This window comes from Podarcis bocagei (assembly GCF_964188305.1).
Source record: "Podarcis bocagei genome assembly, chromosome: 7".
Taxonomy (NCBI): domain Eukaryota; kingdom Metazoa; phylum Chordata; class Lepidosauria; order Squamata; family Lacertidae; genus Podarcis; species Podarcis bocagei.
In genome coordinates this window covers 69,441,077-69,456,321 of record NC_138132.1, presented here as the reverse complement: position 1 = coordinate 69,456,321, position 15,245 = coordinate 69,441,077, and the positions used below count along the sequence as shown (strand labels likewise).

The 15,245-nt window shown below is 43.7% G+C and overlaps 1 protein-coding gene across 1 annotated transcript; it reads right to left on the bottom strand.

Annotated features, from left to right (window-relative positions):
• Positions 1 to 1,951: 1,951 nt before the first annotated feature.
• LOC308591717 (arylacetamide deacetylase-like 4) lies at positions 1,952 to 9,982 on the bottom strand. Its single transcript, XM_081202617.1, has 4 exons — positions 9,348 to 9,982; positions 8,360 to 8,576; positions 6,037 to 6,100; positions 1,952 to 2,902 (listed from the first exon to the last, which is right to left on the bottom strand). Exons 1-4 carry the CDS (start codon positions 9,522 to 9,524, stop codon positions 2,128 to 2,130), a joined length of 1,233 nt encoding a protein of 410 aa, XP_081058743.1. The 5' UTR covers positions 9,525 to 9,982; the 3' UTR covers positions 1,952 to 2,127.
• Positions 9,983 to 15,245: the final 5,263 nt, after the last annotated feature.

Sequence of the window (15,245 nt, the reverse complement as noted above, 5' to 3'; positions counted from 1 at the left end):
AGAGTTCTACCAAGTGGTCTGCAGCAAAATCGCCAAGGAGACTGATTCAGTGGTTGTGTCTGTTGGGTAAGTAAATGCAACCATCTGTCTTTTCATAGATAAAATATGTGTGTGTGTGCTTTGCACCCAGCATCTTGTTGCATTTGTTGGTGGCATCCATTGCCATATTCCTCACAGGAGCAGTTGAGATAGAATCCTCTGATTTCGTTACATTGAACTGCTCACGGTTCATTGGCAATTGCGTAACAAGTATTTGTATGAAGATCTGTAAATAATTGCTTAACATAATTTATTTATTCAGTTCATTCGCCACCTGCCAACAATATTGCACCTTGGGGCTATCCTTCCAGATAGCGGGTGTCATTTAGACAAAATGATTTCATTGAAGGTAGATGCTTGTTGGTGAATGTATAGGAAAGTGCCATACAGAGTTTTATGCCACAACTGTTTACAATTGTTGAAACTAGAATCTGGTGTTTCATTGTATTTAAACATCTCTATAAAGTTGCTGGGAGTTGTTATCAGGAGAGATATGGTGATGAAAAATCTACGTGTGGGTGACACCCATCTCTATCACTCTGTTCCATCTAAATTAGGAAAGGCAGTGGAAATGTTAGACTGCGCCTTGGATGTGCTAATGGATTAGATATGGGCCAATAAACCAAAACAGATACCTGAAAAGAGATAAAAGGGACCCATGGAGTCATCTAGGTCAGCCACCTACAATGCAGGAATCACACCCAGAAATCCCTAACAGGTGGCCATTAAACTTCTGATGAAAAACTTCCAATGAAGGCAGTCCCACTGCCTTCTGAGCTAATCCATTTCAATGCTAATCAGTTCTAACCCTTAGCAAGTTATTCCTAATGTATAGTCTGAATCTCCTTGCTTATCATTTGATTCCCTAGGTTCAAGTCCTACCCTCTGAAGTAGCAGAGAACAAGCTTGCTCCATCTCCCATGTGACAGCCCTTATATATTTCAAGATGGCTACTATATCACCTCACTGTCCTCTTCTCCAAGCTAAACATATCCAACTGCATCAATGATTCCTTATAAGGCTTGGTTTCCAGACCCTTGATCATCTTGGTCTTCCTCGTTTGTACACATTCCAGCTCATCACTATCCTATTTAAATTGCGGCACCCAGAACTGGACATAGTCCTACTGGTGGGGTCTGGTCAAGGCAAAATGGTGTGGAACTGATACTTCTCTTGATCTGGACACTATACAGCCTAGAACAGCATTAGCAGTACAGATCTCCAGCCAACCAATAAGTACTAAAATGCAATAGAAGGGTGAATTGTCCATTTACAAAATTCATATCTTAATGAAAACAATATAGAAGTGCATTATATTAGAGCATTGTCGGCCAATTGGTGTCAAAGAAAGACAGGACTTTTTTCATGTATGCTACAACAGCAGCAAGAATACTCATCGCAAAGTATTGGAAGACACAAGATCTACCCACTCTGGAAGAATGGCAGATGAAGGTGATAGACTACATGGGACTGGCTGAAATGACTGGCAGAATCCGAGATCAGGGGAAAGAGACGGCGGAAGAAGATTGGAAGAAATTTAAAATTTATCTTAAGAAATATTGTAAAATTAATGAGTGTTAAAATGTTATGGTTATAAAAAGTAAGTGGATTACAGCTGTAGAGATTAAGTAAAAGGAAAGAAAAGGAAATAATTAGACAATTAGATAAAACTAAGGGGGAGGATTTTCTGAAATAAATTTAGGAATTGGAATGCAGAAAGGGGAGGTATGGGGAGGTCGGTGAAATAAGTTTTAAGAAAAAAAAGGATATGAAATTATACGTGTTTGTTTTTGTGTTTGTATGTTTGTATTGTGTATTGTTTGTGTTTATATAAATTGTGAAAAACCAATAAAAATTTTATTTTTTAAAAAAGGAGCATATTGGTTGTAATCATGTGTATATTAGTCAAAACTCCATACAAAGTAAAAGTGTTTATTAGGAAAATTTCACACAAAAGTGCTGGTGAATTTTTGTGAGCAACTCCCTGCTGCCCCCAAGAACCACGAATGACAACAGAATTGTGGAGAACTGAATATAAGATTGGAAAAATGAGAAATTATCAGACCCACAAATTCAAGAGATTTCCTCTCATAAGTTTTTGACAAAGTCTACAATCCTGTCCATCAATTCAACTGCAGCAGGGAATGTGAACAGGCCTGCGTCAAAGAGGTTTAGCACCCCATGAAACCCATTCTCAACATGGAACCAGCTGACTTTCACCTCATTGTCCTCCAGACGTTTCTTGTACAGCAGTGTGTCATCTCGTAATACATCGTACTCGCAGCTCACAATTAGGGTTTCAGGAAGCTTCTGGATGACAGAGTCCTCAGCAAAAAGGCAAGAAATATCAGGTTCCAATAGCTCTCGCAATTGCCTATAGACTTCAGGCTCATAAGGAGCAAGTGGGACTTGTTTGTAGCCTCTCTCCTTAAATCTCTCTGGAAGGTTGTCTGGACTCACCCACTTCCCATATTTCAGCCTCATTGAATCTGGCACGTGAGAGCCCTTCAGGAGCTGCCCTGCCAAAGAAGTGTCCTTTCCAATATACTTCATGATAAAGTAAGCAACATCTTCCTGGAACAAGGGGGGCATTGAGCTGTTCTGCTGATAGGAAGGCGTGTTGAAGTCGATAGCCTGGAATTTCCCATAGATCAGTACTTGAGCCCGTAGTTTTGGAAGGTCTGATCTCTCCACCAATTTCTGGGCAACAACAGTAGCATAATTGCCCCCCGCACTGTCCCCACCAACGATGATTTTGGAAGGATCCACCCCATGGGAAGCTGCATTTTTAATTAAGTGTATGGTAGCAGCAAGGCAGTCCTTGTACTGAGCGGGAGGAAGATGCTCAGGAGACAGGTGGTAGCTGCAGAATAAAACAGAAGCAAAGAGGTAAGCTTCCAGAACCTTTTCCAAACACATTCATGATCACATAAGAACACCAGAAGGGCCTGCTAGATCAGGCTCATGGCCATCTACTACAGTATCCTGTTCTCACCAGGTCCAAGCAGCTTTCTATGAGGCACCTGCAAGCAGGCCCTCTTCTCGCCTGTGGCTTCCAGAAACTGGTCTTCAGCAGCATTCCTGCAAGTATCCATGGACTGCCCTCCAAATTCTTGCTCAGGCATTACTGTATATGTGGGATGTGCAACCCAACTGGGATGTACACCCACTGCTATTTTTCTAGAAAAAGAGGTCCAGAAATCTCCATGAACACCTCCATCATTCTCTAAGATTGGCAACGATGCCCACTTAAGAGGTGCCAGAACCTACCTGAGAGGTGCTGGAACTGAGTTCCCCCTGAAAAAAGACCTGTGCATATAGTGTGCCTTCAAACACATGCGGAATCCTCTTCAAGAGGCATTACCTCAGGTCAGGGACACATTCCCAGGCACATAAGATCAAAGGAGGAGGGCACAAGACAAGGTCAGTGATGTGGAATTTAGACACTAGTTCCCATTTGCAGAATATGCGGAAGGCAACCCTTAGTGGTTTGACCCTTTTATTAATTCTCTTTTTCCTTCTATAAAAACTACTCAAAACACACTCTGTTGAAGTTTAAATACCGTATTTTGCGCCCCATAAGACGCTCCGGCCCATAAGACGCACCTAGTTTTTTTGGGGGGAAATAAAGGGAAAAAATTATTTCCCCCCCAGGCGCGGGGCTGGGGCAGCCCGAGCTTCCCCCGACCCCAGCCCCCAAACAGGCAGCTCTCTGCAAGCCGTGGGAGCCCAGCGGTGGTTCCCGCTGCTTGGGGAGAGATCCACGAAGCCTGCGCGTGCTGGGATCAGCGCGCGCAGGCTTCGGGATGCCTGCAACTCTCCCCAAGCAGTGGGAACGTTCCCGCTGCTTGGGGAGAGATCCGCGAAGCCTGCACGTGCTGGGATCAGCGCGCGCAGGCTTCGGGATGCCTGCAACTCTCCCCAAGCAGTGGGAACGTTCCCGCTGCTTGAGGAGAGATCCGCGAAGCCTGCACGTGCTGGGATCAGCGCGCGCAGGCTTCGGGATGCCTGCAACTCTCCCCAAGCAGTGGGAACGTTCCCGCTGCTTGGGGAGAGATCCGCGAAGCCTGCACGTGCTGGGATCAGCGTGCGCAGGCTTCGGGATGCCTGCAACTCTCCCCAAGCAGTGGGAACGTTCCCGCTGCTTGAGGAGAGATCCGCGAAGCCTGCACGTGCTGGGATCAGCGCGCGCAGGCTTCGGGATGCCTGCAACTCTCCCCAAGCAGTGGGAACGTTCCCGCTGCTTGGGGAGAGATCCGCGAAGCCTGCACGTGCTGGGATCAGCGCGCGCAGGCTTCGGGATGCCTGCAACTCTCCCCAAGCAGTGGGAACGTTCCCGCTGCTTGGGGAGAGATCCGCGAAGCCTGCACGTGCTGGGATCAGTGCTTGCAGGCTTCGGGATGCCTGCAACTCTCCCCAAGCAGTGGGAACGTTCCCGCTGCTTGGGGAGAGATCCGCGAAGCCTGGACGCGCTGAGGTCAGCGCGCGCAGGCTTCGGGATGCCGGCAACTCTCCCCAAGCAGTGGGAACGTTCCCGCTGCTTGGGGAGAGATCCGCGAAGCCTGCAAGTGCTGGGATCAGCGCTTGCAGGCTTCGGGATGCCTGCAACTCTCCCCAAGCAGTGGGAACGTTCCCGCTGCTTGGGGAGAGATCTGCGAAGCCTGGACGCGCTGAGGTCAGCGCGCGCAGGCTTCGGGATGCCTGCAACTCTCCCCAAGCAGTGGGAACGTTCCCGCTGCTTGAGGAGAGGTCCGCGAAGCCTGGAGAGCGAGAGGGGTCGGTGCGCACCTACCGCTCTCGCTCTCCAGGCTTCAGCGAAAGCCTGCATTCGCCCCATAAGACGCACCCACATTTCCCCTTCATTTTTGGAGGGGAAAAAGTGCGTCTTATAGGGCGAAAAATACGGTAACAACTTTTACTTACAGAGCCTCTAAGTGTCCCTATTTTCCAGGGACATCCCTGTTTTAGAGAAGCTGATTTGATTCTGTAATGTACTGCTTTCCCCTACTTTCATAGGAGAAATGTTGAAGGGTATGGAGTTACCCAACCCCTGAGCCGTCTGAAGGCAGTCCTGTTTTAGAAAGGTTTTTTTTTTTTAAAAAAAAATGTTTAATATTTTATTATATTTTGTATCTGTTGGAAGCTGCCCAGTGTGGCTGGGGCAACCCAGTAAGATTTGTGGGGTATAAATAATAAAATGGGATATCCCTATTTTCATCAGCAAAATGTTGAAGGGTATGTATGTACTTAGTACACTTGCAGCTGCAGATTAAACATACAATGCAGGTGAATGTTTCTTAAATTGCTAATACATCTTACATTAGAGCTACTCCCTGATCTGGAACGGGGTCAGTAATGTCCCCAAAAGTGTGTCACATAGATTAAACTGTTACAGACTAACTTACCCTGAGACAGACAGCAGAACAACAGTTCAGCTGCTCTCACACTAAAGACTGTTAATAGCTGTCACTGCCATACCAACTGCCATAACTGTCATAACTGCCACAGGGTGTATGACGTCAGAGAGTTATACAACTCTTGCAATTAACCCTGTGTGTGTGTGACATTTGAACCCTGGTTCTGAAGGGTCCACCCCCTGCTTCACATAGGTGTGTGCATCCAGCCTTTCCAACGCTGATGGATACCAAAAGCTGATTGACACAGTAAAAGGTCAATCACAAATTGTAGAAGGACACACAAATTGATGACAAAAAAAAAGACACAAGAGAGCACGGATAAAACAATGCTCAGGAGACAGGCAGTAACTGGAGAATAAACAAGGCCTTATGCTCAGCTCATAGTCCCCCCACAGAAGTGAGCATCCTCATGTCTGAGGTGCATGAAGCTTTGATTTGCAATCATGTAACAAAATGGGGAGCCTTTTTCTCCTGTGAGGAATATGGCAAGGGATGCCACCAACAAATGCAACAACATGTTGGGTGCAAAGCACACACACATATTTTACCTATGAAAAGACAGATGGTTGCATTTACTTACCCAACAGACACAACCACTGAATCAGTCTCCTTGGCGATTTTGCTGCAGACCACTTGGTAGAACTCTAGCAAGATGAGAGGGAAATTTTAAATAGGGAGGTAATTATCTGCTGCCTCCAGTCTTGCCTTTAAAAGCACATTTTTGAACAGCTGTCTTCCGATATATAATGTATTTGTACATGCAATTCTAAATATGAAGCTCTTTCGCAAATCCAGGGCTGTTTGTGTCTAACTCTTCAGAGCAGACCCACTGACATGCATGGACATAAATCACAGCACAAAGTGAACCAGAAGACCTCCTAAATTGTAGTTGGGAGGGTGACATCTTGGCTACTGATGTCAGGAGACTACAACTCCCATCAGTCGCAGATAGGGATGGGTGAATCTGTCAATCTCAGCGTCTCAAGTTTCTCATTTCTCTAATATACACATAAGAACCAAATCAGATCCTGCAGGATCAGACCAGTGGTCCATCTATGTTATGTACGCCACTATGAGCTGAATAAAGAGCATGAAATCCACTCTCAACTCTGAGTAGATTTCAATCTAGCCCAGCATTCTGTTCTCACAGTGGCTAAGCAAATGCTTCTGGAAGCCTGGCAGAAGGAACTGAGCCAAGAGCACTCTGCCTGCCCAAGGTTTCCATCCACTGGTATGCAGAAGCATTGCTACCTCCAGTCTTGCCTTTTAAAGCCCATTCTGGAACGCCAATCTTCCCGGACATAATGTTTTTGTACATGCAATTTTTGCTGACATGAGCCTTTTTGTGCACACATTTTGCTGTATGTGAATTGTGAACATCACATGGCTAGAGTACTGCATTGTAACCTTCAGAGACTGGTTCTGGTTCACAAATTGATTTGCAAAAGGCAAATTAAATAGGTTCACCTATAAAAGCAAACTCAATCCAATTGCACACAGATAAATCCTAGCCTTAAGAGGCATGGGGCACCCAGCCAATGGTTTGCAAGCTTTCATTTAATTCACATGTTATCATCGATATGCATAGATGCAAACTTAGGTCCATTTTCAGAAATGGGGGAAAAAACCTTGTTATCAGAACCTCTCCAATCAGCATGGTCAGCAGTCAGGGATCATGGCTCTTGCATTTCAGGAAGCAAGCTCTGCGAGGGGCACAGTTGTCTCCCACCACACCACAATATCAATGTCTCTAATAATGGCAAGCTCTCCTGAGTCCCCACTTGATTCTAGCCTTCCTTCCTCCTGAAGCTGCTACTTTATAGGTAAAAAGGTAAAGGACCCCTGGACGGTTAAGTCCAGTCAAAGGTGACTATGGGGTGTGGCGCTCATCTCGCTTCAGGCTGAGGGAGATGGTGTTTGTCCACAGACAGCTTTCCGGGTCATGTGACCAGCATGACTAAAACTGTTTCTGGTGCAATGGGATTACTAGGTTGCTACTTTATAAACTGTTGCAACACAATCTCACTTAGTACCCAAGACTGTCAGTATTAATTGCTAACTTGTGAAATTGCATTTGGTCTTGCAAATGAAAGCTGGTGCAAGTGCAGGTTTGTGATTTGTGTTAGTGAAAGTTGACCTATTTGGCACATGTGTGTGTGGTGGCTGTGGGGTGGGATGAGGTGGGGGATTGGGTGAGGTGCAAACAAGGGGGTGGCCAGGGGTGGGGGGTGGGGTTGGTAAACAGAGCGATCAGGAGCAGCAACCTCGAGTTATTATATGCATGTTTGTGAACCTCTTTGAGCTTCTATAAAATCAAGTGGTATATGTATGTTATAAAATGAATCAGCAGTGGGGGGCTCTGTTCCTCCCCCGGTGGCTGCTTGCTGGAGTGCAGCTCCCCTAATCCCTGACCATTGACCAGTGGAGATGTGAGACCTGGGAAGCCATGATAACAAGAGCTTCCATATTTTTTTGTTCCTGTTGACCTAAGTAAGCATATATGCGTATAAATTAACATATGCTAATCCAAAATACATGTATGCCCCATGTCTCTTCAGGAACTACTACCAACACTCTTGTATCTCAGCCCTGTAAACCATTCCACATGGGTTTATTGAGTTCAATGGGACTTGCCTTTTCTGATGACAAGAGTTGCTCAACAGGGAGCGGACTCCCTTGGAAGGTGATGGGCTCTCTTTGACTGGAGGTTTCAAAACAGAGGTTGGATGGCCATTTGCCAGGGCTTCTTCAGCTGTGATTCCTTCACGGCAGAGTGTTGAGCTAGATGACCCCTTGGGATCCCTCCCAACTCTCCTTTTCCACGATTCTACATGGGCTTACTTGAGTTCAATGGCGCTTGCCTCTAGAGAAGTGTTCACAGGCTGACAGCCTTAATCTCTTACCGATGTTTCCAATCATCCCAGCACCTCCATGGAAGAACATAAATCCTTTCCTTGGGCCAGCAGATGGTGCTTTGGGCTGATAAACCCTCACAGGAACCCCGTCAAAATGCAGATCTTTGGCAGAGAGGCTGGGATCCGCTCTTGGATTACAGAAACTCTGGAGGAAGCGGATAAAGGCAACCTGTCTGCAGATACCCAGCAGTTCAAGACACTTCCCCTGTTGGGCAAAGGAACAGTCTCATGAAAATAGTGCCCACATTTGCATCCTATTCACAGGGGGTGGTATCCAAATAAGTCCTATTTAAAGTAGACCCACGGAAATGAATGAGCGCATGTTAGCCATGTCCATTAATTTCAATCAGTCTGCTTAGAATGGGACTATCATTAGAGGCAGCCCTGGGTCACAATAAGCGATCCAATGGTTTGGCTTGATGTCGAAACCCAAAAGCTTTCCTACATCATGGTTTGTTTGGCCACCCCAACCCAAACACCAGCCAAGGTACAGAGGCAAAAGAAGCTTTGGAGAAACAATCCACAATCTTCTTGCTTGCCTATGAGACCATATGTGTTTTCCTGAAGAAACCATGATGTAAGCAAACCATATTATTAGTGTGAATAAAAATTACTTAAATATATAAACTATTATTATTATTAATTAAAAATATTGTCCTTTATGGAAGGATCAATGGGTGGTTCACAGCATAAAAAACAAGATAAAAACACAAAATACATGAACAAAAACAAGCACAAAGCAAATCAATTAAACCTTTAAAAGATATAGAAATGTTATACGTAAAAGATATAGAAACTAATAACACCTCTCCCTCAAACACATTTGAAAGGACTTAGATATGTTTTGCCTGGCATCTAAAGATGTGTAAAGATCACTAATAAGAATAAGAATTATTACAGCACATTTCTTAATCATCTTTCACATAAGAACATAAGAAGAACCATCACAAAATGGCTCATCCAGTCCCCAACTTACCGCAGTAAATGCAATAATGGCAGTACAGTGAATGACCCGAAGCTTTAATGGATTGTCAAATCCAGATAGGATTTTACTCCTGGAAAGATCATAATAAATTGCAAAGGAGAAGAGCAACAGGAAAAGAATTCCTATAACTCCAATTACCCCAAGCAGGAGGCCTAGAAGAAGCTCCATTTCACTGTTCCAAAGAGTGCAAGGGAAACATTGAGTCTACACTGGAAGAATTTCTACTGTGTGGCTCCACCAGAAGTATCTACACTACTTAATAGGCTGTAGGCTGGTTAATTAAGTAATTCCCAATACTCCCATGCAGATATTTCATCCATCGGAACATCAACAGCAATTTCCTGGGTTTGGCAAAGGAACAATGTGTGATGTTCTACTCAGGAGTGTCAAGTCCAGCCACTGATCAATCCAGTTCCATAGTATCTGTCCCAGAGTTCTTTGGCTTTACATACCGGGTGTTCATTGCCTGAAGTTCACAACATCCCCAGCCAGCTTAAGCTTGTAGTCAGGAATGGTGGGAGTCCTTGTCCGAGGTGGAAGAGGACTTGTGTGCACTGCCTGGCCCAAGATTTCCAAGGCTTCAGACACGAGTCCCATTCCTATCCAGAGATCTCAGGGATGGAACTTAAGCCGTTGCATATTCAAAGCATAGGCTCTTCTTCTGAGGTACGGGCCTCATAGCTAAATGCAAGTCCGTGTTGAGATGAAGTTTTCATTAAAATGTTTTCATAAAAAATTTCTTCGGTTTTCTTGGGTTACAAAAGCACATACATCACCTCCGTTTTCTGATCATAATGTTATTTTTACAGATCAGTTAAATTCAATGTGAGCCTTAATCTTGTATACAGTATAAGGTTGGGGGAGAAGTGTGGGGGGAGAAAGTGGGGATAAGGAATAGTAAACTTTCATATTTCTACATTCTGTATGTACAGTGTTTCAAGCTGATTTCCCTTCTTTTGGATGAGATGGATGTAAAGGGAGGTTTAGACCATAGTTTAGACCTGCCCCTCTTGCTACGCCCATGTACCTGAGGCCAGATTCCAGATACGTTAGCATTCATTTATTTTTAAACCTCTGAGCCTCCAATCTGTCAGAACCAGGATGCTGGGTTAAATTGCATGCATGCCAAAGGGAGGAAAATCTCCTGAATGACATAGCTGTCTGTAATTATGGCTCGTCATGATAAATGTTTTTTTATTTTTATTTTATTTTTGCAACATCTCTCCTTTATTTAGAATTCAACAATAACAAAGGAAAAAACCACAGTAATTGTTGCATCAATTCATTACAATTAACCGATTTTAACAATACAGTGGTACCTCGGGTTAAGAACTTAATTCGTTCTGGAGGTCTGTTCTTAACCTGAAACTGTTCTTAACCTGAAGCACCACTTAGCTAATGGGGCCTCCCGCTGCCGCTGCGCGATTTCTGTTTTCATCCTGAAGCAAAGTTCTTAACCCAAGGTACTATTTCTGGGTTAGCAGAGTCTGTAACCTGAAGTGTCTGTAATCTGAAGCGTGTGTAACCTGAGGTACCACTGTATATAAATAGAAACAGAAAAATTACACAACATCAGTTTTAACTTACTGAAGTTTTCATATTACACTTTTATTGCTTTATCTCTTTCTTAACAAATCAAAAAGAGAACGACCAAGAAAGGAGGCACAAAAACGAAAAGAGAAAAGGAAGAAGAAAAGGGGGGAAAGGGGGGGAGGAAAAAAGAAGTGGGAAAAAACACAAAATAAACACATTTGACTTACAATTAGACTCATAGTATTATTATTTCTACTATTTTTTCACACACAGTTCCAAATTATTGTATTACTTTCTTTGTTTTCATCAGATATATAAAAAAAAATATTTGTTTTTCTACAAGGATCATTCTATTTCTGCCAGGAGATATTTATTATTGTAATGTTTTTCCAGATACTCCTTAAAGATTTTCCATTCTTTCTGTACTTTCTGTTTTGGATAACCTCTAATTCTTGCTGTTATCATGGCCATCTGTAAATATTCTATCCTTTGGACCTGCCACTCATTTATCGTAGGTGTTTTCTCACTTTTCCAGTTTCTTGCAATTAAGATCCTGGATGCTACCGTTGTGTACGGTATATAAAAAGTGGTCTACTGTAATTTCTTTTTTGATTTCTGATGACATTATTCCCAGGAGGAAGGTTTCTGGTTTTTTCTTAAATTAATAAATGCTTTTTTAAAAGGTACTGAACTTCAATATAGCCAGGAGGCAGAACAGAACTTTGAACTCTTCTAATTCTTTCCCTTATAGTCTTGCAATTAACAGGTCTTAAATTAGTTTTTGGTTGTTGTTGTTGCTGCTGCTGTTGTCTTCCACACACATCTCAGGGTGATTCACAAAACACAAAAGAAGGAGCAGCTTCAAACATTAAAAGCTCAGAAAGTAAACTGCATATTGCTGGAGTAAAAGCATGAGATTATTCCTCCCTAAGTGTAGAACCTTGCATTGAACCCTTTTGAAATTCATTTTGTTGGTTTTGGCCATATTTTCTAATCTGCTATGGTCCTGTTGAATCCTGATTCTATTAGCTACCCCCTCCTTGCTTGGTGTCATCTGCATCCTCTCAATTCCTTCATCCATGTCATTTATAAAGGCATTGGACAACAATGGGGCCCCTGTGGCACCCCACTTGTCACTTTTTTCCAGGATGCTGAAGAACCATTGGAGAGCACTCTCTGGGTTCTGCAAGTCAACCAGCTACAAATCCACCTAACAGTAACATTGTCTAGCCCAAATATTACCAGTTTCTCTGGCAATATGTCATCAGTGGCTGGTAACCATGAAGGCTATACTCTTCTTCTACAGTGGGAGGCAGCAATGCTTCTTTAAGCAGTTACTGGAAGCGGTGGGGGGGGGGAGTGCTCTTGTGTTCGGGTCCTGCTTGCATGTTTCCCACAGGCATCTAGCTGAATGGTGTGAGAATTGGATGCTGGGCTGAATGGGCCATTGGCTGGATCCAAATGGACCTTCTTATCGCCCCACCTCCCCAAAAATAATAGGACAGAAGAGATAGCTAATAATAATAATAATAATAATAATAATAATAATAATAATAGTTGATTATTTATGCCCCTCCAATCTGGCTGGGTTTCCCCAGCCACTCTGGGTGGCTTCCAGCAGAATATTAAAATACAATTATTCCTCAAATATTAAAATCTTCCCTAAACAGGGCTGCCTTCAGATGTCTTCTAAAAGTCTGATAGTTTTTTATTTCTTTGACATCTGATGGGAGGGCATTCCACAGGGCAGGCGCCACTATCGAGAAGGCACTCTCCCTGTTTCCCTGTAACTTTGCTTCTTGCAGTGAGGGAACCGCCAGAAGGCCTTCGGTGCTGGAGCTCAGTGTCCAGGCAGAATGATGGGGTGGAGACGCTCCTTCAGGTATACTGGGCCGAGGCTGTTTAGGGCTTTAAAGGTCAGCACCAACACTTTGAATTCTGCCCGGAAATGTACTGGGAGCCAATGTAGGTCTTTCAGGACTGGTATTATGTGGTCTCAGTGGTCACTCCCAGTCACCAGGGTAGCTGCTGCATTCTGGATTAGTTGTAGTTCCCGGGTCACCTTCAAAGGTAGCCCCACACAGAGCACATTGCAGTAGTCCAAGCGGGAGATAACTAGAGCATGCACCACTCTGGCAAGACAGTCCACGGGCAGGTAGGGTCTCAGCCTGCATTCCAGATGGAGCTGGTAGACAGCTACCCTGTACACAGAATTGACCTGCGCCTCCATGGACAGCTGTGAGTCCAAAATGACTCCTAGGCTGCACACCTAGTCCTTCAGAGGCAGTTACCCCATTCAGGACCAGGGTGTCCACCAGACCACCCGCCCCCTGTCCCCCAGAAACAGTACTTCTGTCTTGTCAGGATTCAACCTCAATCTGTTAGCCGCCATCCATCCTCCAACTGCCTCCAGACACTCACACAGGACCTTCACTCCATTTACTGGTTCCGATTTAAAAGAGAGGTAGAGCTGGGTATCATCCGCATACTGATGATAAATGGCCATAGGTTAATTTCTAGGTTGTCTCATCCTGAAAAGGATATTTGGGAGATGGAGAAGTACCAAAAATGGGCAACCAAAATGGGGGTGGAAGAACTCCACTACAAGGAAAGTGGACAATGTTTGAGGGATTTTAGTTTAGAGAAAGAGATAGAAGGTGTATGGCTGATGTGTATAAACTGATGTGTGGTGTGGAGAAAATGGATGGGGAACAGTTTTCCTCCCATAATACTAGACCTTTGGGAACATCCAGTGGAGATGAATATTGAAAGATTTGGGTCAGATGGAACAAGTTACTTCTTTTTAAACTACTTTTTCTTATCCTTGAAGAGAAAGTGGTAATATGTGGGCTAGACAATTTTACTGTCACATGGATTTGTAGCTGGTTGACTAGCAGAACCCAAAGAGTGCTCTCTAATGGTTCCTCATCATACTGGAAAAAAATGATAAGCTGGGTGTCACAGGGTTCTATCCTGGGCCCATTGTTCTTCAGCGTCTTTGTAAATGACTTAGATGAAGGAGTAGATGACACGATTTGCAGATGAAATGAAACAGGGAGGGGGGTAGCTGATATGTAAAAACATTTCACTAAAAGTAGAAATAATCAGAATATTTAAAATTGAAATGCTTACCACAAACAAGGCTCAGCTCATCTCTCTTGCTCAGTCATGCACCACTTGTGCCTTAGAGTGGTCATTTGATACCTTTTGGAGAGTGAAGACCTGGCAAAGGTTGACAAGGGAGCATCTCAATCAGGTATGCTTACTGAGTGTGCACACAAAACCTACATTGGGGGAAAAGGAAGAATTTGAGAAGGAAGACTAAAAGAAAAAAAGATTCAAAAAGGTGTGTGTGTGTCGTTAACATATATGAGAGAGTGCTGGAAGGGAAATAGTTAAATAGGTTGCACAGACAGGACCTAGGGGGGGTGGAGTCAGTGGGTCTATAAAACTAGTTCTGGGAGGAGTTCGTTGGGAGTTGTTGGTGGGCAGTTGGTTGGTTTTAGTGGGTTGGCTGGTTGGGAAAGGCAGTTGGAGAAGCAGTTGTGAATAGAGAGACAGGGCAGTGGGTTCTTGAGTGTGGGAAGGTAGAAGAGAGAGGATACTGTACTAAGACTAAGAAAGTAAAGAGCAACAGTGTTTGGAATGCTGTAAAAGTTTTGTTTGTGTCTGAAATAAAATACATTCTTCTTTATTAATTGAAAAGCTGACTGAGACTTAAGGGAGGAACTCGTTAGTGACAGCGGATTAGTGTGTACGGGTCAATAGTCTGTGAGATGACCGGGGGCTCCATATGAACGCCACAGTGTGTTCTTTGTAATTTTGCATAATATACTTGTTAACTGCCTTAAAGGTACTCCCTGGTGTTTATTTTATATTTAAGTTCCTAGTTTCATAATAATAATAATAATAATAATAATAATAATAATAATAATAATAATAATAATTTTTTATTTATACCCCGCCGTCCCCAGCCAAGGCCGGGCTCAGGGCGGCTAACAAGCAATAATAAAAACAAGATGAATGATTACAACTTAAAACAAAATTAAAATACAACATTAAAATATTGAAACATTAAAATATTAAAATGCCTCATTAAAATGACTCATCGCAGGAGGAGAAGGAAAAGAAAAAAGAAAGAGAGGGAAGGAATCAAATTGGCTCCAAGCCAAAGGCCAGGCGGAATAACTCTGTCTTACAGGTCCTGTGGAAAGAAATCAGATCCTGCAGGGCCCAGGTCTCATGAAGCAGAGCGTTCCACCAGTTGAAAAGGCTCTGGCTGTGGTTGAAGCTAATCTAACCTCCTTAGGGCCCGGGACCACTAGGGTGTTGCTATTTATGGACCTTGAGGCTCTC